At 34.4% G+C, this 24,134-nt stretch overlaps 3 protein-coding genes and 1 long non-coding RNA gene across 5 annotated transcripts; 2 read left to right on the top strand and 2 right to left on the bottom strand.

Annotated features, from left to right (window-relative positions):
* The first annotated feature begins 1,180 nt into the window (after nt 1–1,180).
* On the top strand, nt 1,181–7,760 carry LOC123688629 (titin homolog). Its single transcript, XM_045627234.1, has 8 exons — nt 1,181–1,441; nt 1,501–1,599; nt 1,656–1,835; nt 1,887–6,068; nt 6,728–6,809; nt 6,872–7,024; nt 7,082–7,231; nt 7,443–7,760. The coding sequence occupies exons 1-8, from the start codon at nt 1,418–1,420 to the stop codon at nt 7,646–7,648; spliced, it is 5,076 nt and encodes a 1,691-aa protein (XP_045483190.1). The 5' UTR covers nt 1,181–1,417; the 3' UTR covers nt 7,649–7,760.
* Nucleotides 7,761–8,743: 983 nt separating this feature from the next.
* On the top strand, nt 8,744–21,488 carry LOC123688627 (bone morphogenetic protein receptor type-2). Of its 2 annotated transcripts, none has more exons than XM_045627233.1 (8): nt 8,744–9,148; nt 10,816–11,068; nt 14,365–14,745; nt 15,009–15,188; nt 15,594–15,875; nt 16,928–17,247; nt 18,471–19,020; nt 19,115–21,488. In XM_045627233.1, exons 2-8 carry the CDS (start codon nt 10,837–10,839, stop codon nt 19,633–19,635), a joined length of 2,466 nt encoding a protein of 821 aa, XP_045483189.1. In that variant the 5' UTR covers nt 8,744–9,148; nt 10,816–10,836; the 3' UTR covers nt 19,636–21,488. The 2 variants fall into 2 exon arrangements, with proteins under 2 accessions (XP_045483189.1, XP_045483188.1); XM_045627232.1 differs by lacking the exon at nt 8,744–9,148 and adding an exon at nt 9,930–10,066.
* Nucleotides 9,184–9,800, bottom strand: LOC123688628. The gene is made up of 2 exons (XR_006750073.1): nt 9,417–9,800; nt 9,184–9,354 (listed from the first exon to the last, which is right to left on the bottom strand). It is a non-coding gene; the product is annotated as an uncharacterized LOC123688628 (long non-coding RNA).
* A 146-nt stretch (nt 21,489–21,634) lies between the features above and the next one.
* LOC123688626 (vacuolar protein sorting-associated protein 4-like) lies at nt 21,635–23,582 on the bottom strand. The gene is made up of 5 exons (XM_045627231.1): nt 23,171–23,582; nt 22,980–23,109; nt 22,481–22,917; nt 22,312–22,431; nt 21,635–22,256 (listed from the first exon to the last, which is right to left on the bottom strand). The coding sequence occupies exons 1-5, from the start codon at nt 23,257–23,259 to the stop codon at nt 21,725–21,727; spliced, it is 1,308 nt and encodes a 435-aa protein (XP_045483187.1). The 5' UTR covers nt 23,260–23,582; the 3' UTR covers nt 21,635–21,724.
* Between the last annotated feature and the right edge of the window lie 552 nt (nt 23,583–24,134).

Here is a 24,134-nt window from a genome sequence, read left to right as displayed (position 1 = left end):
AATAATTTTCAAAAATGTGTTATCCCAAAAGCATTAGTGGTATAACATTGTTTCTATTACTCACTTAATTTTCCAGAAAACTACGTGCTTTCTATTCAAATGATTCTAATCCTTATTTGAGAACGGGTTAATCCAAAAGTATTGAAAATAAAACCAGGTGGATAAATAAATGCTTTGCCATAGCAAGAATAAATTCAAATTGCATTTTTTTTCACCAAAATAGAAACAGGTAAAACTTTACACCTAACAATTTCGAAATAATAGAAATCAGAAAATTTTTTCGTTTTATTCCTTAACATTTGAAGAATTTTATTGTGTTATCAATTTTTTCCATAAAAAATAACATAGGAGGCGTTATAATAAAATTGTAACAATAATAGTGACGCTACATTATCCCTCATTTTAGGTTAGGGTTTCTAATATCGTCAGTCATTATCTCTGTTGGTGTTATCCAAGGGATCCACCACGTGATGTTCACGTTGTGGGCGCGTGATTCTTTTGTTCCAAAGGTCCTAGCCTGCCGACACCCAGTGTTGTCATTTTGAACAATAGAAATAGAAGCCAACTGCTCTTTTTGTAACTGAGAAAGTGAGAAATTAACTATTATGGCGTTATGGCGAAAGATGAAACATTGATACGAAATCCAAATTATTTATTTATTATTTGAAATTCACTTATTTTTTTGCGTTTCAAATCTGGAAGGATTGATGAAATATTCGAAATACATAGGAAGCTACCATAAAAATCTGCTCGAAAAGTACTTAAATTCAATGGAAAATATGTTTGGCATTTGTTATGCTATAGCTTTTGATGATTTAGAGATAGTTGAGTTTTCCGTCTGTCTGTCTGTCGAACATTTTTGGGCCTATTCCATACGTCCCCTATCGGATATATAGAAAACCAAGATATATCTTGATTGGGATCCTTTTGCCCCCACCAGATGTAAAGGAAACCATAATTTATCTTAGTTTTCCGTAAGTCCGTGAGGGGGCGGTGTATGTAATCAGATTAATGCTGATTTCTATCTTTATTTTAATTTTTATTGAAGGATTTTTGAATTCTCCTCATGCTAGCCATCAAAATTAATATATTTATTAACGGAAACAATTATGACCTAATAATTTAATAAATCAAATTTTCCTCGATGCTCAGTAAATCAAAACGTAAATTCATAGAAATTACAATCTGTCAGAGCCAAAACTGAATTCGAATATTTGTCGAATTATGAAAATAATAAAATTTTAATAATTTAAACATTACATCAAAAGGATTCTTTATTGCTCTTTATTCGAAATATTTTCCATATAATCTGAAATATGTACAAAGCGTTTTATTTACTGATTGAAACATAATAATCTGCAAAACATAATTTTATTGGTACATTTTGATCGTTTGAATTAAAACGTAATTTATTGGAATGGATCAAACACGCAAAAGTGTGGTAAATAAATTAATTCCTGTATTCCTTTTTGAGAAAACTTATTCTACCTTGTTTTATAGGGTGGAAAATTCAATATCAATGGAAAAATCTATACAATATATGGCGGGGTCAATCCTATTGGAAGAAATAGAGAAGCTGTTGTAAATATTAAAAGTTTGGTATGTGTACATTTCACTCTGAGTTAAAAAATGTACTTGAATCTATACTTTTTCAGGGTGTAAGTCAGCAACATGCCATAATAATTTTAGTTGATGATGATCTTCATTTTATCAGTGACTTGAAGTCTTCAAATGGTACATTTCTGAATAGCAGTAAATTGGTCCCGTTAGAGCTTTATCGCTTGGAAAATGGGGCCCGAATCAAATTTGCAGATATTGAGGGTACCTACTCAAAGGTATGTGATATAATGAATGAAAAATTATCTTTATGACATGACTTTTTTCAGTGTACTTCAAATAATACCCAACAAGACAACTTTTCAATTATATCTGAGAACACCCAAAATTTCACACAGACTTTTTATAGAAATGATACTCAAATAATGGATAATACTGTTTCTATCAATCAGCTTAACAAAACATCAGATGTAAAGAGTCTTATATCTACTCAAGAATTGGCAGAAATGGCAGATAAATTGGAAAATTCTTATATAGAAGCACATGAAGAACCTACACAAGTAGTGAACACTGAAAATATAACTATAACAGCTCCTCAAAAGGAGGGAGAATCAAATATCAATACTTGTAACATACCAAGTTTTGATCCACATGAGGAAGAAACCCAAGTTATCATTATGGATCATGAGATTAATGGAGAATATTCAGTTCCAATAAGTGACGAAGAAGAAAACAATGATGCTTTATTTAATTCAGTCTTAGATGAGCATGAAGCTGAAACACAAGTTATTGTTCTTGAAATCAATGAAAATGAAACTAAAGAACATAACAGCTTATCAAAGGGAGAAACTTCACATATTACATTACTAGATTCACATGAAGATAAAACTGGTGGGATTATCAGAGATCAAGCATTAAATGAAGTAATTATACTTAATGATATTCATAAAGAATGTCCTGAAAAATTGCCAGAAGTCGAAGAGAAAACAGAAAATAGCTGTAAGAACTCTACAGCATCAAATTTGGAAACAAGACCATCTCAATTAGCCACTAAAGACATACTTACCTTGGAAACTTCACTAGAAGATAGTGATTCTGATGTCATAAGACCTATGAAAAAATCTGTTAATATTTTTGAATCCCAAGACTCAACATTCGAGGATTTAAGGGAAGATATTCAAAAATCTGAAAGCAATCCTGGTACAAAAAAAATTGAAAATTCCGACTCGGAGGATAGTGAATCTGATATTATAAGGCCTTTGAAAAAATCGGTCAATATATTTGAATCGCAAGATTCAACATTTGAGGATTTAAGGGAAGATAAGCAAGAATCTGAGTTGCTTCCCGGTACCTCGTCAAGTAAATCTGAAAATACTCACTCGGAGGAAAGTGAATCTCATATAATAAGGCCCCTTGGGAAATCCACTAATGTTTTTGAATCTCAAGAATCTGATCTGAACGAAGAAGGTAGTAATGATTCTGTAGATTTTCTGACCATGCAGAGAATACCACCTACACAAAAATTCCTAGATTCTGAAATAGTAAAAATATACGAAGAGAAAGAAAAAATCAGTCCTAATATACTGAAAAATAATGAGTGTGATGGTTCTGAAACGGATATCGATAAGGGTTCCGTACAGATAGAAGACGGTTCAGAAACAGAAAGTGAAGAAGAGGTGAAGAAACCTCCTGATAATAAAACAATAAAATTATCTTCTAATAATTCCAAGGCAGATAATGATTCTGATACCGATGATTTAGAAGAAGATATTACAAAGAATAAGAAGAAAATTCTCAGGAAAAAGAGGAGAAACAATGTTATTTCAGATTCTGATTCAGAAACAGATAAAGAAGAGACAAAATCCAAAAAATCACAGGTAAGAGTTGTATCAACTTGCTCTGATTCGGATAATGAAAAAAATTTAAATATAACTAATAGTCTGAAGAATAGTGAAAGTAATAAAAACAATGAATCAGTTGGTATGATCTTGGAAGAGAGTGCTTTGGAAGATGATGTCAAAAATTTGGAAAAACCAGAGGACCCAGAAAAAACAGTAACAAATCCAAGTATCAGCAGGCTATCAATGGCTTATAACGAATCATTAGATGATTCCGATTTTATACCGTCCACCCAAGATTCTAAGCCAACGTCGCAAACCTCTAAATTCGATAATTCTGAAAATAGTTTCAAATTAGGATTGACCCAGTTAATGGAAGAAGATAACACATCACAGAAAAATTCATCTCAAGGCGATTCTCAAATTAATAAAGCAACTTCTCAGAGTGAAAAGAAAAATTCTCAAGATCATAATCAAAAAAAGTTCACCTTCAAAAAATCAACGTTAGGTGTCACTAAATCTGTAGATATTACTCTGGATTTGAACGAAGATATTTATCAAGCAAAAACTCAGAATATATGCGAAGATAATAGTTCGAAATTAAACAATTCTGTTGATGACCACGTTTTTCTACAACCCACTCAAGAAGCTCCCAAAAAAGCCAAGCATAATAAGGAAGAGAGTATACCAGATGACGAAATTTATATGCTATCAACACAAAAGATGGACGGTAGTTCCAACAAAACTGTAGTAGATGATTTTTATCAGCAATCCACACAAAAGTTGAGTGTAGATGAAATTGCTGAGAAAAACCAATCAAGGCTTTCAGGCAATGGGTTTTATCAGTTATCAACACAAAAACTAAAAGAAAATGAAGAAACAAATCAAGTTTCCGAGAAAAACGAATTAAGACTTTCTAGCAATGAGTTTTATCAAGTACCAACACAAAAACTAAAAGAATATGAAGAAGCTAATGAAGTTGACACAAACAATGAAAATGACAAACCTGATTACGAAGACATATTCGCTACTCAAGTTATGGATACAAACGATTCTCCCAGCAAAGGTTTGGAATCTGAGTTAGAAAATATGTTTGCAACTCAGAGAATAGTACCTGCAGAAGACAGCTTGGATAAAATACAAGATATCGTTAAAAAAAAAGAAATTATAGATGATAAGTTGCCAACAGAAGATAAAGACTTGGAGGCAATTCTGGCCACTCAAAAAGTGCTGAATTCACCGAAAACTTCCAAGGAAATCGAAGTTGGAGAGGAAAATGTTTTGGGTAAATCGGTAGAAAGTCAGTTGGAAGTCATATTCGCAAGTCAGATAAGTAATTTACCGGAAGATAAATTTGTCAGACCTGCCAATCCATTGGTTGATATTCTTGGAAAGGATACTCAAGATACCGAAGAATTATTGAAAAAAAATTGGTCACCAGAAAAAGACAAAACAACAAATGAAAACGAAGAAAACACCGCTATTAAATCGAAAAAAATATCCCAAATAGGCTTGGAACAGAGTTTTGCGCTGCTTGAAGCTGAATCATTCAAGATTAGAAGATCAGGAAGACACAAAAATTGTGAAGAAGTAACTGTGAGTTGCCCTAAGTCTAGGGTCTCGATGGTTTATGTTCCAAGTGATAAAAAAATATCAGAAGAAGAAAACAAAACAACAAAAAGTGTAAGAAATGCCAGAAAGAGAAAACCGTCTGATGTTATTGAAAATTCCAAAATTACTCTTAGAGCAACTAGAAGAAAAAGAAAAATTAGTGAAGCTTCCAACTCTTCCGATGAAGAAAATGAACCAACTACGTCTTCTGGACCAAGTGAACAAAATATAAAAAATAAAATATCAACGAAAATTGAAAAAGAATCAAATGAAATGATTAAACTACAAAGTACGGTAACTGAAAGACCTGCAACTCCTAGTAGAAACAGAAGCTCCAGGATTAAAAAGAAGTTAACTGAAGAAATTATTGAATCAATTAAAAATGAATATACAAGCAAGAAAGAAGATTCAAATACAAATGAGGAAAAATCATTTAGGACAAGAACTAAAACTAATGACGCTATTACCGGTGAAAAAGAGAAGAACGAAACAAGAGCAAAAAGTAAAGCTAGTAAATCTAATCAAGATGATTATGGAAAAACAGAAACAGAAGATATTTATAAAAACAAAAAAACAGATACAGAAGAGCGAAAATCATCTAGAACAAGAACCTCTAAAATATATCCCCCTGAGTATGGTTATGAAATAGAGGAAAAAGAATCAATGAAGACTAGGAACGTTTTAAAATCAATTGAAGAATCTGGTGAAACATCTGATAATGAAAAAACAGATACAGAAGTTAAAAATAGAAAGAGAAAAACAGATGCAGATGAGCGAAAATTATCAAGTAGAGGTAAAAATCATCAGGTAGAGGAAAGAGAATCAGTGAAGACAAAGAAAGTTTTGAAATCTGAAGAATCCCTCGATAACGAAGGAGATTATAAAACTGTGAAAACAAAAAGTTTTAAAAAATTGAATGATGATTTGGATAAGCCAATGACCCCATCCCGTACATCAAAAAGAGGGGCTACAATTCAAGTGACAACACCACTGAAAATTAGGAGAGTTTTAGAGACAACCCCATCCTGCAGTAAAAGAATTGATTTACAAGATACCCCCAATGTAAGTTTACAATTTCTCTCAGCTATAATCTCATAAGATAAGATAATACTCTTTTCTCTAATTCTGTGGTTATTCCATTCATTCTTCCACATCTTGTAGAACAAAATCGTGCGTGAATATATCAGAAACGCACAGTTTTCATGGTTATATTTTATTATTATATGTTGGTACTCCGAACTTTCCGCCACGGCTTTATCTGTCAATTCATCAATTTGCCTTAAAGAAATCAGTTCTGCCAACCAACATTTTTCAATGCAAAAATCACTAAATGATATTTATGGAAATACTTCATTGATTTCAATAAAAATGCAATGAATTAGAGAAAATAATGTATAATTCTCGTACAGAAGGCTCTGTCTACCTCTCGTTCATTCAAAAACTCGTGGAAGAATATGAAAGCCTTCTGCACTTGTATTATAAATAACTATTCTCAAATCCATTCATTCTGCCATTTATTCTGTAGAATAAAATCATGCGGGAATATCCCAGTTTCACACAGATTTCATAGTTATATTTCATTATTATATGTTGGTACTGTCACCTTTCACGGATTCAACTGTCAAATTTGTTATACAGAAAACAGTTCTGCCAACCAACATTGTCAATGTAAAAATCACTAAATGATACTCTACATATTCTTAATTTTGAATGATTTTCAGAGGTCCAAGAGAAAACTGAAACCTAAGGTGGTTTTCACAATGATGGAAAGTCCTCAGTTGGAATCTCAAATTAAACAACTAGGTAAGTGTTGAAACAAAATTATGTAAACATTCGCCTTCAATGTCTTTCTGTTTAATTTTCAGGTGGAAGTGTAGTTGATTCTGTCGATACTTGTACAGTTTTAATCACTAAATTTGTAAAGAGGACTATGAAATTGTTATCGGCTGTAGGATTGGGCAAACCCATATGTTCCGAGGCATGGGTGCAGCAATCTAAAAAGGAAAATAATTTCTTAGGTCTGTATTTGTATTGGAATGTTGCAATTGAATTGGTTGATTCTCTTTATTTTTTAGACCCTTGGGACTTCATTTTGGTGGATAAAGAAGCAGAAAAGAAATGGAACTTCTCTCTAAAGACGTCTTTAGAACGAAGTTCAGAAACAAAATTATTCGAAGGATATACATTCCAATTATTGGTAACGAGTGCCCAAGATGTATTAAAAGGTAAAACCATAAATAAATTAAACCAAAACATTATTTGTAAATAAATATTTCTGTGGATTCTGCTATTTGTGTATAGAATATTTGACATTGAATTCTTCTTCTTTAGTTAACTATAACTTGTCAAGAAATTCACAAATCTAATCCAATCAAATTTTGATTGTTAAATTGATTTATTATTTAAATTCGAGATAATGAACATTTATTTCCACAGGAGCCATTGAAAGTTGTGGAGGAAAAATTGTTGCAAGAACTCCAAAAGGAGTTGATAATTTTGTCGTGGTTGCATCGCCAGATCAAAAGGATAAATACAAGAAACTATTGAAACAACAATCAAATATCATTATCGTTGAACCTGAGGCTATTTTCGATGGAGTACTACGACAAGAGATCCGTTTTGATAGACATTTATTGAAATGAATTGATTTATGAAAAAATTTACAGAGCTTTATTATTTTTATAAAATTGTCTTGTTATTATTCCTTGTTTTGTATAGTTATTGTAATATTATATTCAATAAAAATGATGAAAATGGTACAACAGGGCTCAATATTTCACTTCACGAACTAATAATCAAAACCTTCATTTACAAACTAGATTTGGGTGGGTTTTTTGTCCTTCGAAGCAAATAGATCGTTATCTTAAGCTCAGGCACATAAAAAGTAAATATTTTCAATTCGCATAAATTTTCTAAAAAAAAAGGAATAAGTGCAAATGGACTTCCAAAAGGTGATTTTCGCAACGTGGCCTCAGTTATGTCATTTGGAAGTATAAACAATCAAGTGCCATATAGGAAAGCATTTATATCAAATTCCTCAAAAACCGGTGACTATTTCCTCAAACTTTGGTGAGTTGTGTCACCATAGCAACCGTACTTTTATTCTGGTTAGGTTCAGTAACCACGCCTCTTAGAACATTAATATCTATATTCTAAGCCACGCCCACTCCGGTTGGCAGTTGTCATTTTAATTTTCAGAATATTGTTTATGAATATTTTCCATGACATCTAACACTCAAAAACTTCATTATTTTAATTATGAAAAAGTACCCTTCAGAACCATTAAGAACTATTAATCATTTACAAATTAAAAGAGATCAACCATTTATAATTACAACCTCCAAAATGCTGTCAATGAAAAATTTAGTTGACAAGTGTCAAGCGGTCCGTAAATACGAAGCAGGTTACCTGAAAAACCACTAGTAATCGCTCGGCGATATATGGACCATACCCTATAGTAATCTAGTTTGAGGTTAAAATTGAATGTTGCTTTAAATTCCCCTCATTTGCAATGACATTTCCATAGAGAAAATCTATTCATGCTCTCAAAATAAATTGAGTCAAATTTTGTACTGGTAATACTTAAAAAATAACATTTGTTTAGAAAAAAGGCGAATACGGCCCTGTTCATTTCGAAAAAATTGTCCAAGTACCGTAATGGCGGCGCCTGTCAGACGAACATTGATACTTTTTATTTTTGCCCTATGGCGGTAGGCATTCTCTATCTTTATCGTATAGCGGAATGCATCTTATAAGAGAAGGATGGAGAAAATGTTTAGGACGAACTGAATGATAAATAAACGAGAATTTCATTGAGATTGACAATTTCAATTGAAGTGCAATAGTTACAAAAAAATGAAGAGTCAACATGAAATCCCAACTGTATGAAGTTCAAGTTGAAGGGAATGCCATCCACTCAGACAGTGATCAATTCGATCATTATCAGTTAATAACATGTATGGTGTAGATGTTAGTTTCTCAGTGGATATGTTTAGTGGGATCTTGTAGGTTAGCAGCATTATTATAAACAAACATCAAACATAACCGTTTGGACAATTTTCTCAATGTTGACCCCTTAGATTACTAAAACAATCTAAAAACGATTCATTGGAATAATAGAGATACTTGGGATTTAATACAAGGTGAGTTATGTTGGCTGTGAATATAAAGAACCTTCTGTTATTTGTTTCAATTTATCAGCCACCCACCTTCTCAACATAGTCGGTCATAAATAACAAATATTTTGAAATGTATACATTAACATGATAGATATCTCTGAATAATCCGTTTTCCTTTTTTTCCAATTCAATATACAGTTGTATTTTGATGTCTTGAAAATGATTTATTCCTGAAAAAAACTATCGACATTACAATAGTTCAAAAATTCCTTCGAAGACTGAGATCTCTTACCTAAACCTCACACTTCGAATTGGTTGTGCCCTGAGTTTCTTCTTCATTATTTTCCCTGTACTCGTTTAAAATAATTGAAATAAAACTGAGAATAACATGTGTGAGGGCCCCAAAAAAGCAAGTAACAAGTACTTGGCACATTTTTTGATAATCAGTGCCTCAAATTTAACCTGACATTTTACTGAAATATTGAATTTATTGTCAAGATTTGATATGTATTTTTTGATTCGAAACAATTTTGATACTGGTTGATCGACAACTAGTATTTTATTGTAGTTGCAAAAATCATCTTTTAATTGTTAAAAAAAATTCTATTTATTAATCAAGCTTATACCAATATGAAACTTTCTTAAACAAAAATTCAATATAATTTTGAAATGTTCAATGTTGTCATTCCTGTAGTACCTTACTGCAGTTACATATTTCAAGGTCTCAGATTTGTGTTTAGATAAGATGATTTATTTGAAGTACACCATATATTAGATCATTGTTGGAATTTGATCCAATTATAAGGTCCAATGTATTTGCCATTCCTCTGATAACCACTTGAAAGATTATTTACTTTTGTTTATTATGTCTGTGATTCTGAATTGCTGTTTTGTTTGATTTTCTAAAGGGTTGTTATGGTTTGAATTTTCATTTAACATAAGGTAGTTTGGTTATTAAGTAGCATACAATATTTAGAGAATATTACAAGAGGAAATCGACTGCTGCTTCACTTCTAAAAGTCCACTATTTTTTTTTTGCAATGTTTAAGACAAAAGTGAATTATCCAAAATTTTGTTATGATTCTACACTGGCAAAAATCATAAAACTATCATATGGGTCAAATATTGTTTCAGTTTTAGATTTAAGTTAAGGAACTAAGAAGAAATATAGTATAAATAAGATAACAACAATTCAAACACTTTATTAACCTTAGGACACCAATATTGACATAAAGATTTGAAAACTAACTAAGAATTGGGGCAACTTATCTTGCGATTATTCTAACTCTTTGGGTGTTCCACATGTGTCGGTTCTGGGGTCGTTGATATTTATCTGTTTTGGTTCCACGCTAAAACCGTGTTTATCTTAATTTTTGTGAACGATTATTTGAAAAAAAAGTACTCTTTTTAACAGGAAAGTTGTAATTCAACTTTCCCATTATATTATGAAGAAAAATATGTCCTGAAAAAATTAACTTATTGAATTTGTTATTCTATATAAATTTTTCCACGCAAAGGATCCATCAAAATCAAATTGAATTGCATCATTATCAAGAATTCCTGCAATGAAATCCTTATCTGCTTAATGTCTTTATTTTCATTCTGCTATCGTACATTGTGTTATTATTTCCTTGTTTAATAATGCAGGATTTACATTCCCGACCTAATAATAATGAAAATATGTTTTCTAGGAAATGAGTTGATTAAACTCCATGGACATGGCTAAGCAAGGGCTGCCCTTGGCACTTTTGTTTTTCTACCTGCAACTGGCCAGGTCTGATGAAGATATTTTGTGTGCCACCAGTGTGGGTACGGTGAATTTGATCAGGGATGATGGAAAATGGGATAATATTACTTCGGAGACTACGCAGTTGAAGTGCAATTATTGTTTTACGTTGTGGCAAGAGACAAATAATGGGAATGAGAGTATCATCATGGGACAAGGTGAGATAATGAGATTGTTTATATGGTTGTAAAATAACGCAATGAAGGCTCATGCGAGGATCGTTCTTAAGATGTCCAGAAATACTGGTGAACCCACTCACTCTTGAAAAAGTTTAAAGATTAGAATGTTGACTATTGTAATCGCTCTTTGATTTGAAGGAGATTGTCGATGTTTCAGTTTATTTCCGCATCGCCTTCTATGGCGCTCACGTCAAATTTCGATGTCATTTCATGGCGATTTCATTCTTTAGCGCCACCTATTGAAGGAAATGGAAATTTTGTCAATGCTGAACTGTTTTGAATAAAATCTAATCAATGATCATACCAGTTTTTTAGGCATCTTATTTATTCTGAGAACACAATATTATAAAATAAATCTTGATGGATGAATTTCCAAGTAAAACAATTCTCCTGAAAGAATATACTTTATCACAGTTTTCTCAAAAACTTGGAATTCAACAAACTTTTTTGTATGTGGAAATCTCTACATTCTACCTATCATTCTATCATTACAAATAAAATAAAACGAAGTAATTTCCACTATATTAATATAGTGGAAATTACTTCGTTTTATTTTATTTATAATGAATTTCCGCCAAGTAAGGACCGAATCCATTAAATATCCTATCATTACATTTGAAATTTCGGAGTAAAATGAACAAAACAATGAACTTTTGACTTAGCGCCCCCTATCGAAAGCAGCAAAAACAAATTTATCATGAGTATATTTTGTCCTCAATCAACAAGGTATTATCTTTCAGACGAGATCTAATTTGCTCAAAAATGTTGAGGCAAACTGAAGTTACAGGCACTTCAATCAGTCAGATTTCTCCCTTTCACCTACCCTTATTTGGTGTCGTAAAATCGAAAGTGACAATTCAAAAAGATAGAGAATTGTAGAAGGATTACATTGATGATATTTTTCTTCAACTTTATATGAAACATTTTCGAGTAAAATTCATTTTTCTACTCGACGATAGCTATTACGCCCCCTAGCGCTAGAGGTATGAACTTCAAAACAATTTCCAGTGTGTTTTCTTGTACACTTTAGTGGTAAAAATTTTTACCGCAAGTCTCTACGATGAGTGGATCCTGAGATATAGCCGCTTACCTCGCTTATTTGCCCACCCTGTGTAATATCCGGCCGGCCGTAAATAAGATAACTCCCGAATGAGAAGACCTGAAAAGCTAACATTTTTCAAGGTAGATCCGGATCTCTATCCGAGAATTAGTACTTTTTTAAACCCCCTAAAATACCTGCGTAGCTGTTTCAGCTTAGTAAAACCAGAAAATCTGCTATTCAATACTAATTTCGCTTCACCAGTTCAGATTATGGTGATGTAATCTCTTTTAATGGCGACTTTGAATTTTATCTGTCATAAAGAAGTTCCATTGAACAGATGCCTTCTGTTCTAAGTGACACGTTTGATTTAAGTAGCTTTGGCGGCGATCTTTTCAATGTGAGATATTGAGAAAAAGCAAGGACCACATGGCCTAATCGTATATTGAAGCCACAATGAATTGTTTTTACTACTTAGAGGTCCTAGAAAAACCACTCGAAATATTGAGACATCGAGTTTTAATTTTTTCTTTGATGGAGCCATTGAAGACGTTCTCAGAATTGAAGAATTTGAAGGTTGTTAGTACTGTTGTGTTTTCGTTAGGAACGAGATTAGATTTTTGTTTCAAGGAAGAAATTTTTCCTAAAGTTCGCTTATTGGGATGTTAAGAATTCAATAATTGAATGAAAAAATAGGTTCTTAGCCCTTCTTGGCAAGTCGTCACAAAAATCGGTTGTTATAAAGCTTTGATCTACCGCTCAAAATCCCGATTCATTAATTTTAAAGGCTAAAAATAAAGGACTCGTACTTGGTAAAAAGCTCAGAGTAATAAACATATATAGAGAGAGCATATGTCATTTTCAGTAAGCAAATTTTGTCCCCAACAAGAACTATCAAATTTGACATGAAGCGCGCGAAAATGAAAACATATCAGTGATACGATATTTCACTCAATTCGCGAGTTTCTCCACAAAGAACGCACTTCTTATGTCCCATAGTGAATCAACATTTCATATCAACTCAAAATATATTGAAATAAATACCTAAATATATCAGAAATTCAGAAAACAAACATCAAGCGCGCCAAACGACGTGAAACAACGGATGACACTAGGAGAGCAAAAGTTGCCAAACCTTGGATTTCAGCAGGTAGATACAGAAAATAATAAATATTCTGCTTATTAGAAATTCGACAATTAGGAAAAATATTGGATTCCAAATATTCAATTTTGTATATTTAATCGGGAATCACTCAAATAAATTCATTTCATTCAAAATAATATACATTCATAATTATATAGTAAAATTGTTGATTTGAATATATACATCACAATCCAACAACATAATCTAACTATGTTGGGGACATTTTAAAATTGCCCTCTATCTATGTTTATTACTCTATGGTAAAAAGATAAGGGAGATTCACATTAATTCTTTTTTTTAATATACGGTTGGAGTTATATTATTATTTGTGACTGAACTGTGGAAGAAGCTAAAGCAATGTTCATTGAATTGGCCAGTTAACATTATATTCGTGAATTAAATGAAGAACTAGAAGGCCCAACAAAGGTTTTTCTGCTAGAAATTCTGCTTTCGTCATTGTTTTTTAATGTTTTGATTGTCTTTTTACTATTCGGGCCAAAGGCAAATCTAAGAAACTAAAGATTATAATAGAACTTTATTGATTTAAATTCATTACAAAAGAACAGAAGAGCAAAACAACCCCAGGGCGAAGTTCAGATAGCATTCCATGAGCCTCTGTTCTGCCACTCAAACCCTATAAAATCAATCCAACAGTTCTTGTATTATAAATAGTGTAAATAACCTGACTTTTTTATAATAAAGGACTCTCCAATAAGAGGTTTCATTTTGATATTAAAAAAAAAGTGCTTCACGACTACACGAAATTGGTTTAGTTTTGTGACCGCAAAATTTTCACCATTTTTGTAGTGAATTTTAACAATTTCAATGCGTTGTTGAAGCGTGTATCTTTCCATTTTTAGTGACGGCGTAGTTTTTACTTGTCAAATGACAAAAGATTATAGCTTCAAAAGAGACAGCTCTCCAGATAGCTAGCTATTCAAGTTGAAATCTCTCATTGGAAAACCCTTCATGTATATTTTCATTATATCTTGCTCAACGAATCTTTTCAAGCAGAAATAAATCAGCACTCAACCTCACTAATATGCTTTATCCTAAATACAAACTAAATAACATAAAATATTTCTTCTTCAGGTTGTTGGGATGTTTCCGGAGAGCCTAACGAATGCGACAAAGCTGCCTGTACGGCCAACTACAAGCCTTCGAAGATGATGAACAACACCAAGTTCTGCTGCTGCTCGACAAACATGTGCAACGAAAACTTCACCGATATCTACCAACCGGGCGAAGAGCCACTTCTCCAAAAGCACCCAACCAAACAGTCCCACGACATGACCTGGTTATGGTTGTTGGTATCGTTCGTATGCTGTTTCATATTTCTCTTGTTATGGATCTCCTGCTGGTTGTTCGCACCGTGGAAATCCAGCAAGAAGTTCGAGGATGTGGAATCTACGCAGCCACTTCCTCCTTCGACAGACTACAGTTTGGATAAGCTGAAGCTGTTAAATGTCATAGGTTAGTGGAACAATTCTGACATTTGACTGGTTTATCTGTCAAAGTGACAGTTTTGCCAACTTGACAGCAAAAAAGTTACCGACAAACCCTTTAAGAGAGCGTTTATCTTATCAGATCCACATAAATGGAACAAAACCAGTTAATAAGTCAATAATTTATCCTTCGTGCAATTATGTTTAGTTAAAGGTTAGCCATTTAAGAATATGGATCGTTTATCTACTGCTGAACGAATGACAATTTTGAAAATTCTTGACCTTTTTTAGGTCAAGGGAGATATGGATCAGTTTGGAGGGGTGTCATCGATGATCAGGAAGTCGCAGTCAAGATGTTTCCTTCTCATCATCGTAACTACTTCCTCAACGAGCATGACATGTACAAAGCATCCGGAGAAAATTCAGCCCTGCTGAAGTGCTTCGGTGGTGGGGAATATGTCATAAGTCCAGGTAATTGAATCAATTTGACATCCATGCTTCATAAGAATAGGTTGACAGAATTGGAGGGCTTGAAAATTATTTGACTTTCATTCTGTAAAGAGTTTTTTTTCTGTTTTTCTTTTTTTTTCAATTTTGATCATTTATTAGTTTTTAAATATTTATTGTTTTTGTTGGAGTTTATAAATACTCTTTCTATTCTATTTTTTATTTTGTTTTTTTACTAATCTTTCTTGATGATGAGCTACAACATATTGTGCAAATTCTAATAAGTTTCTCTTCCTGGCAAATTTCGTTCTTTCTTCTGTTAATCTATCCTTCAATCTATGAGTAGTTCAAACACATTGATCTTAACACGTTCAAATTGAATAAGACTCAGAAAGAGATCTGTTCAATGTGTTAAATCCCTTTTCGCAGGTGGGCCTACTGAGTATCTTCTACTGCTGAGCCTGGAGCAGGAGTGCCTTCAGGAGTACTTGAAAAAGCACACTTTAGATCTTCCCACGTTGGGCAAGATGAGCCTGGGCGTGGCCAAGGGCTTGGCACACCTTCATTCCGATTTGGGCAAACCATGCATCGCACATCGAGATATTAACACCAGGAATATTCTTGTTAGAACGGACCTAAGTTGCTGTATTTGCGACCTGGGCCTGGCAGTTACTCCAAGGGGAACTGAGAATAGGTCTTTGACAGAAGCAGGTAAGGAATCTACCGTCTAAAGTTTCAAAACTGGAAACTTATTTTCATTGTTCATAATTGTCTTATAACGGGTGTTTTTTTCGAGGTATATAACTTTAAGTTGGCATTACTGTTCAAGATGGCGACCGATTTAACAGCTGTCAAGTGATTTAATCTCAGTTTAGTTTGGAAATTCATCATGAATAGACTCACGCCTGAACAACGCTTACAAATAGTGCAATTTTATTTCGAAAATAATGGTTCTGTGCGGAATACGTATCGCGCATTACGTCCATTTTATTTTGCATAGCGATGAAGCGCACTTCTGGTAGAATGGCTACGTCAAAAAACAAAACTGCCGCATTTGGAGTGAAGCTAATCCTCAAGTATATGTCGAAACACCGTTACATCCAGAAAACTGACTGTTTGGTGCGCTTTATGGGCTGGTGGATTCATTGGTCCGTAGTTCTTCAAAAACGATGATGGCCAGAACGTTACAGTCAATGGTGATCGGTATAAAGCCATGATTACTAACTTTTTCATTCCTGAATTGAACAACCATGATGTCCAGGAGCTGTGGTTCTAACAAGACGGCGCAACATGTCACACAGCTCGTGCCACAATCGATTCATCGAAAGACACGTTTGGTGACCACCTAATTTCACGTTTTTGGACCTGTGAATTGGCCTCCAAGATCTTGTGGTTTAACACCGCTAGACTACTTTCTGTGGGGCTATGTAAAGTCATTGGTCTATGCGGATAAGCCACAAACCCTCGACCATTTGGAAGACAACATTCGCCGTGTTATTGCCGATATACGGCCACAAATGTTGAAAAAAGCCATCGAAAATTGGACGTCCAGATTGGACTACATCCGAGCCAGCCGTGGCTGTCATATGCCAGAAATCATATTTAAAATGTAATGCCACAAGATTATCTTGCGGATGAATAAAATTCATGTCAATCGAATAATCCATCGTTGTTTTATTGCAATTTAAAGTTCTATAGCTCTAAAAAAAACACCCTTTGCAAATATAATTTGTCCGAAATAAATAGTTATCTTTACGTTGCAGGCACCTTGAGATATATGGCGCCCGAAGTGCTAGAGGGCGCTGTCAACCTCAGGGACTGCGAGAGCGCCTTGAAACAGATCGACGTCTACTCCCTCGGTCTGGTTCTGTGGGAGCTGGGCGTGAGGTGCGTGGACATGCAGAACGGCGAGCCACGCCCCTACGCGCCGCCCTTCTACGAGGAGGCGGGCGAGAACCCCAGTCTGGAACAGATGCAGACGTTGGTCAGCAGGAGGAAGGTGAGGCCTTTGTGGCCGCAATCGTGGAAAGACACCGCGGCGGCGAGGCTTCTCTGCGAGACGGCCGAAGACTGTTGGGATCAGGTGGGCAATTCTCTATCTTTTTATGTACCGCTATTGTTGGCCACGCCCTGCGTTTCTGTTGGTACACGCCCCCTAGGGGCGTTACTGCAGTGTGACTAAATTTTAAAACCGTGAATACGTTGTAGGATTCTATGACTTTTCACTCGTTTCTTTGAATGATTCTCAACCGAGTTTTTTGAAAGATTACCTTGGATCGAAAATTGATCAAGCAATATTTTTACATGTATTCAAGATATCTGGAAATAATAGTGTTCCGACTTATTAAAAGTAGGGATTGCAGATACCTCTTCCTTTTCCTTCTAAAAGGCTCTGAGTAATAAACATAGATAGAGGGAGCATATGTCATTTTCATTAAGCAAATTTTGTGCACAACATGAACTATCAAATTTGACATGAAGCGCGCGGAAATGAAAACATATCAGTGATACGATATTTCACTCAAGTCGCGTGTTTCTCCACAAAGAACGCATTTCTTATGTCCCATAGTGAATCAACGTTTCATATCAACTCAGAATATATTGAAATAAATACCTAAATATATCAGAAATTCAAAAAACAAACTTCGAGCGCGCTAAACGACGTGAAACAACTGATGACACTAGGGGAGCAAAAGTTGCCAAACCTTGGATTTCAGCAGTTAGATACAGAAAATAATAAATATTCTACTTATTATAAATTTGACAATTAGGAAAAAATCGGATTCTAAATATTGAAATTTGCATATTTAATCGGGAATCACTCAAATAAATATATTTCATTCAATATAATATACATTCATAACGATATAGTAAAATTGTGGATTTGAAAATATTTCACAATCTGACAACGTGATCTAACCATGTTGGGGACATGTTAAATTGCGTATACTCCCTCTATCTATTTTTATTACTCTATGGGCCAAACCAAACTAACGACCATCAACTATCATGTGAACGCCGTGAGAAATCAACTGAATTATTGGCTATTGAATTGATTCGGTCTTTACTTGACGGAAATTCATTTTAAATCGAAATCAACTGAAGATTAGTCTATTTCCACTTTTCAAAGCCGACTCGACAATTTGAATCTTCAAAATTTCTTCATAGTTAAAATTTGTTCCAATACCTTGAGGTATAATTAAACTTTTACAGAAATGAGTGAGCTCACAGGTGTGTATTACAATCATAGAATAGATTTGTTAACCTTGTTTTAGCTTCGTCTAACTAATTCCACTTTCCTTCCAGGACGCCGAAGCTCGTCTTACCTCGCTTTGCGTAGTCGAACGCCTCCTCGAGCTGCCCCACCTCAAGGGGCGTGTCCTCCACCCGATGCACCCGCCCGCCAGCCCCACCCCCCTAATCAACAACAACCACCTGCACGACCGCGACCGAAGACAGATCGACGTATCCGTCAGGACCATAGAGACCCTCCTGTCGCCCACCGAAGAGAACTGCAAGAACTCAAACCAGCTGGCGGCCTACAAGACGCCCATGCAGCCCTACCAGGGCCGCAACCCCTGCCTGGAGCGCAACCTGAACTCGGGATCCAGCGACAACCTGCTCATCGACAAATCGCTCAAACACCACTCTAGCGCGAACTCCGAGTCGCAGAACCTGGTGACCAATGATTTCCTCGAGTTCCAGATCAACCACAGGGCCACGCCCATCCCCTACCTCCAGAACGCGGTGCGCGGTAGTCCGAAGAGGCGTAACGACGCTGAGGATAGAGGCGGGGCGAGGAATGGTGGTAGATCGAGGAGGTTCCGATGGAACGACTTGAAGAAGTTCTTCGGAGGTTAGGGTCTTTTTGTTTTTCAACCTTGAATGACTGTCTACTTATTTTTGTGATAATTCGGTCCAACTCGCTAACATTAACATATTTCTGATAGGCAAGAGACACAATGACGGCCGAGACCGTAGGCAGACGCAGGTGAAGCTCAACAGCAAGCTGATCAACGGCTACGGACGCAACGGTGTCACTACCACCCTGTTAGGCGAGCAGAGAGAGGCGGTGAGACCGTCCACGTTGCCGCTATCGCTGGCCACGCCCAAAGAGGCGTCGAATTCCACGTCGGGCGTGGCCCAGATCATGAAATCGAGGAACGGAAGCGGAACCATTTCCAGGAGACAGTCGATCGAGCACTTCAACGAGGTGTTCTGCTCCACCACGGACCTGTCCAGACTGAAGGACCCTTCGAGCAGGATCAAGACTCCGGGTGACGTGCCGCCATCTGTGAGACGGACCAGAGGTAAGGCGGCGAAAGATTCGACGACGAGGTTCTCGCTGTACGACGACAGGATCATGTGTCGAGGCCAGTGGGGTAGTGCGCCGGATTTGGAGCCTCAGGCCCCCCTCAGAAACCCCCAGATGAACGACCTTCAGGACAGGGATAGTATAAGTAGTTTTTAAGGAACGAGACGGGAGGGTGTGTTCGGTTGGTCATAACCAAAAAAGTAACGTCGGTGGGCGGTGACTAGATACATTAAAAGGCGGAGACTAAAGGATCAATCCGGTGGATTGGTTGCCCCTCTTCGCCGCTGTATCGATATCTGGTCACTGCGATTAAAATATAGGTGCAGTGCCCTCTATTGTCAGGTTTAAGTTTCTTCGGTTGGCGTAACTGGTCCTCGAAATCAGAGTTGCTGACCATCATCACTGTTGACCAAGAAAGCAAAGGTCCAATATTAAGATATTTCCCTCTTCGCTTGAAAGATGTAGTGGCGATTGAAATGGACCGGTTGTATAAATCCAACTCCTTTCAAAGTTAACCTAACTGACATAATTATAAGTTGACAGATTTTATGACAGATTAAAAAGAAATCTCTGACATAACCAATGAGTAATAGCCATTATGTCGAATAACGTACTAATTTTATATTCTTGTTTGTTTTATTATCATTGTTGATGAGAATTTTAAATTATTTATTTTTGGGTGTTTTACATTCATTCAGTTGCGGTTTTTGAAATTTTAAATATTTATTTTTTATATATTTCTTTTTTGAATAAAAAAAAAAATTTTTGGATTGTTGAAATAATTTGGACGTGGTGAATTGAAATTTGCAGTTTTTGTAGGTGGCTGTGAAAATTTAACTACAATTTTAGGAGTGTAATATTTTTCCTTTACATTTCGACAAAGTATTCGATAAAAATAATGGAATTTTATCTCTTATACATTCCATCAAATCAAGAAAAGGAAATATTACATGAATTATTAACAAAGTGATGTATTTACTGTTTTTTGTTTATGACCAAGATAGGATAAATTATAATTCATGAAATTGCAAGAAAACCATTTCTTCATCGATGTGCATGTTTTCCGATTGTCCAGACAATATTTTTAAGTCTGAAATAATATTATGTTGATCGGCATAATATGATTTTTTTCATTAGGATTATCAGTTTCAATGTTTTATAAACATTTCAACAATAAAAGCTGGTATATAGGGCCATAATAAACGAATCGATATGAAGATCCCTTCAATCCCTTATTCTTCAAAAGTATCAATTTTTTTTAGATCACCGTTACATATTCATTAAGAGTGAATTATATCTAAGGTATTATTTCATTTTATATTTCAATCGTAATGGGTTGAATTTTTTTACCGAGACTTCTTTTTGGAATTTTTTTTAGCATTAATGAAAGTATGATGAATAGACAGTGAAAGAAGTATTAAACAGAACCAGATTAGGAAGTTAACAGTTTAGCTCAGTCAACAAATTACCTCGACAGAGGAGTTAACGAGAAACGTGAAATTACCTAAGAATTTTTATAATTTGCTGACTGGGCTACTTTAGAATCTCGCATCAAATCGGAATTTATTCAAATAAAAAAATTTAACGTACCATGAGATTGAAAATGCCTTGTCAAACTTGTTCATAAAGATAGTTCTTCGAAATAAACCTTGCATAATAGGAAATATACCTGTTTAAATAATTAATGGACATGTGATAAATATTGAAATTAGTTGACTAGAAAATATCGGTACAAGTATCGTAATTTCCTTGAGAATACACAAGTGTAAAAATGTAACCTATATAATCCCTAAAGTTAAGAATTTTCACCTTTTCAACTTTATTTAAACCACCAAGTTTATAATTTGAATATTCACTCAAAATATATTTTGGCTGTGTTTCATTGTGCTATTTTTTTTATCAATGTTTTAAGCACGTTTTTGGCACTTGTAATGTTTTTATTTAAGTCTGATTATTTTAATGAATTCCAGTGACATTTTTATGAAAATGCAAAATATATTCGAATACCTCAAATACTGTTATTTTATTTCAAAAAATTCAATTGAAATTTTTATTTTTCTAGCGTTGCCACTGTTTGTATTAGATAATTTTTCTGTTTTTACAATCAATCGAAATTTTTCGATTATTATTTTGGAATGAATATCAAGAAAAAGAGTTATTCTCTTACTTCAACTTTAATAGAAAAAAAACTCATTTAATCTAAATCTTAAATAATTTACAATATTCAATTAATAACAATCTGACCTTATTTTTTATTGAAAGCATCATACTTTGAGATTAATTCTTGACTAACAGTCGGTTTATAATCTTGAGCTACAGAAATCAGATCCGATAATTTCATAGGTCTTGCTCTGACTGAATTTTCAGGGAGATCTTCCAATCTTTTCCAAATTATCTTGCAGTAATCTTCCCTGTCTGCGGGTTCATAATAATCGTCTATAGTCTTCTTCCAAACCCTAGTTTCTTGTAATTCCATCAAAGGAATATCCATAGCATTTTGAACGAGTGAAGCTAAATCAGAACATGAAAGACCTTCTGTCTTATCTAGGAGTGCTCTCCATTGTGAAACTTCGAATGGTGAAATTTGAGTTTGATCGATGTAAAATTTCAGTAATTCTTCTCTTTCGTTCTTGTTTGGTAGTGGTACGTACAGGCGTTTATGAAATCTGCGTAATATAGCCGAATCTAAATCCCAAGGACAGTTTGTAGCTCCGATTATAAATATCTTGGGACAGTCTTCAATCTTATTGATTTGACACATTATCTCAGTGATTAACCTAAAAAAAAAAATGATTGAGTATATGAAAAGTTTATACCAAAAGTTTCAATCACCTTCTCGAGTGTTCCTGATCTGAAGCGTTTCGCCTTCTACAAAAAGCATCAATCTCATCTATGAAAAGAATTGTATATCCATTGTTCTCTCTGGCATGTTGAAATAGATATTTAATCATCCTGAAAAAATATCAAATAACAATATTTTCTCGAAAGATTTAACTTATACTTTTCACTTTCTCCGACAAGAGGTGAAAGGACATCGCTAGATGAGATATTATGGAAAGCTGCTTCAATTTCTGCTGCTATTGCATGAGCTAATAGAGTTTTACCAGTTCCTGGTGGTCCGTAGAGTAATAACTTATTGGAAATCTTTCTGTTGGTGAAAAGTTGTGGATGCTTGGTGGGTAACACGAACAAGGTTTTCAGCACTTTTTTTATCTCTTCTAACCCAGCCAAATTACCAAATCCATTCACTCTTGGAATTTCAATTGTATTTTCCACCGCTTCAAGCAATTTCGATGAAGTATTTTTAGATTCCCTTGATTTGTTATCTCTTGGTGTTATTGTTGCAAGCACATTCATTTTTTTTGAATCATTAATTCTTTTTTCATTGATACGGTCTGAAAATGCTTGTAGGTGGTTGATTCGCTCGAATAGCGTAACCTTAAACAGAAAATTGTTATGAATATAGAGATACTAAAATTTTTGTATGTGTATTTTCTCACAGTAAAAGTCTCATCATCACAATCTAAGATGTTTCTAACTGCAAGAGCACATTCGTTGATTTTTCGAAGTACAATATCATAATTTACGAGTCCGTTCAAATCGCCAAACTCGCTCAACAAGCTCTCATATCTAAGAAAAATTACGTCTTGAAAAAAAGATAAGTAAAAATTTTAATATTTGTTAATCATACCTTTCAAACACAGTGAGGCAGTATGAAAATATGTATTGCGAATTGAAAGATATTTCATTTGAAACCTGTTGATCAAAAAAATAATCCATTTTAGCTCGAAAGAAAACAACTTATCAATATTTATTTCGGGGGGAAAAATTTTTGAATTTAAATTTGTGAGGAAGTTGATGTTCTATGTCTTTTTCAAATAGTTCTGTGATTTTGAATGTTCTATGTCTATTGTAAGAAGTTCCGTGATTAGAAAATTCGCCATATGAATTATTTTCTCAATTATTTATATTTCAAATAATTCAATCATAACATAAATTAATCGATTTTATTAATAGTAATCGCACGATACTTCAATTTCTATGGTTGGCAACATTGTTGTTTGAATTTTTGCTAGGGTTATGTCAAATGGAAATGGCAAGTGAAAAATTTGACCGAACCCGTTTGACATTTGTACCGAATCCGAACCAAATTGTAGTTGACATGGCTAGAGATCGAACTAAGATTGTATTTTAGTTTTAATAGTGCTTTATCATTTTGAAAAACTATCTGTTAAACGTATTCAAAGTTTCCGGCGAAATAATTGTGTTGATCTGAAGTAATATCAACTTTAAACGAATCGTAAGTTGAATGTTTTTCGACTGTAACGGGTGATAGTATTAATTGCATCTAATTGAGTTTTTCACTGCTAATCTCCTTTCTCAATGACCTTTAACATATTTTCTGCCAGACTACAAATGAACTCCTAGTTCTTCATGAGTGGTTACTGCGGTAACCTCTTTCACACAGTTTGATGCATGTTCACCTATCTTTCGGTTAGTGATAGTTTTTTTGATAGCCTATTGAAATTAAGCGGTATACTTATTGTTTACATTTCGTTATAGCCGCCAAAAAATTTCATAGTGCTTTAAAAAACATACTTTCTAGTGAGTGCACGCCTTGAAAGGTAAAGATGCTATAACTGTATGTATTATGC

The sequence above is a fragment of the Harmonia axyridis genome, chromosome 1 (assembly GCF_914767665.1).
Source record: "Harmonia axyridis chromosome 1, icHarAxyr1.1, whole genome shotgun sequence".
Classification (NCBI taxonomy): domain Eukaryota; kingdom Metazoa; phylum Arthropoda; class Insecta; order Coleoptera; family Coccinellidae; genus Harmonia; species Harmonia axyridis.
This window is presented reverse-complemented; position numbering and strand designations above follow the sequence as displayed.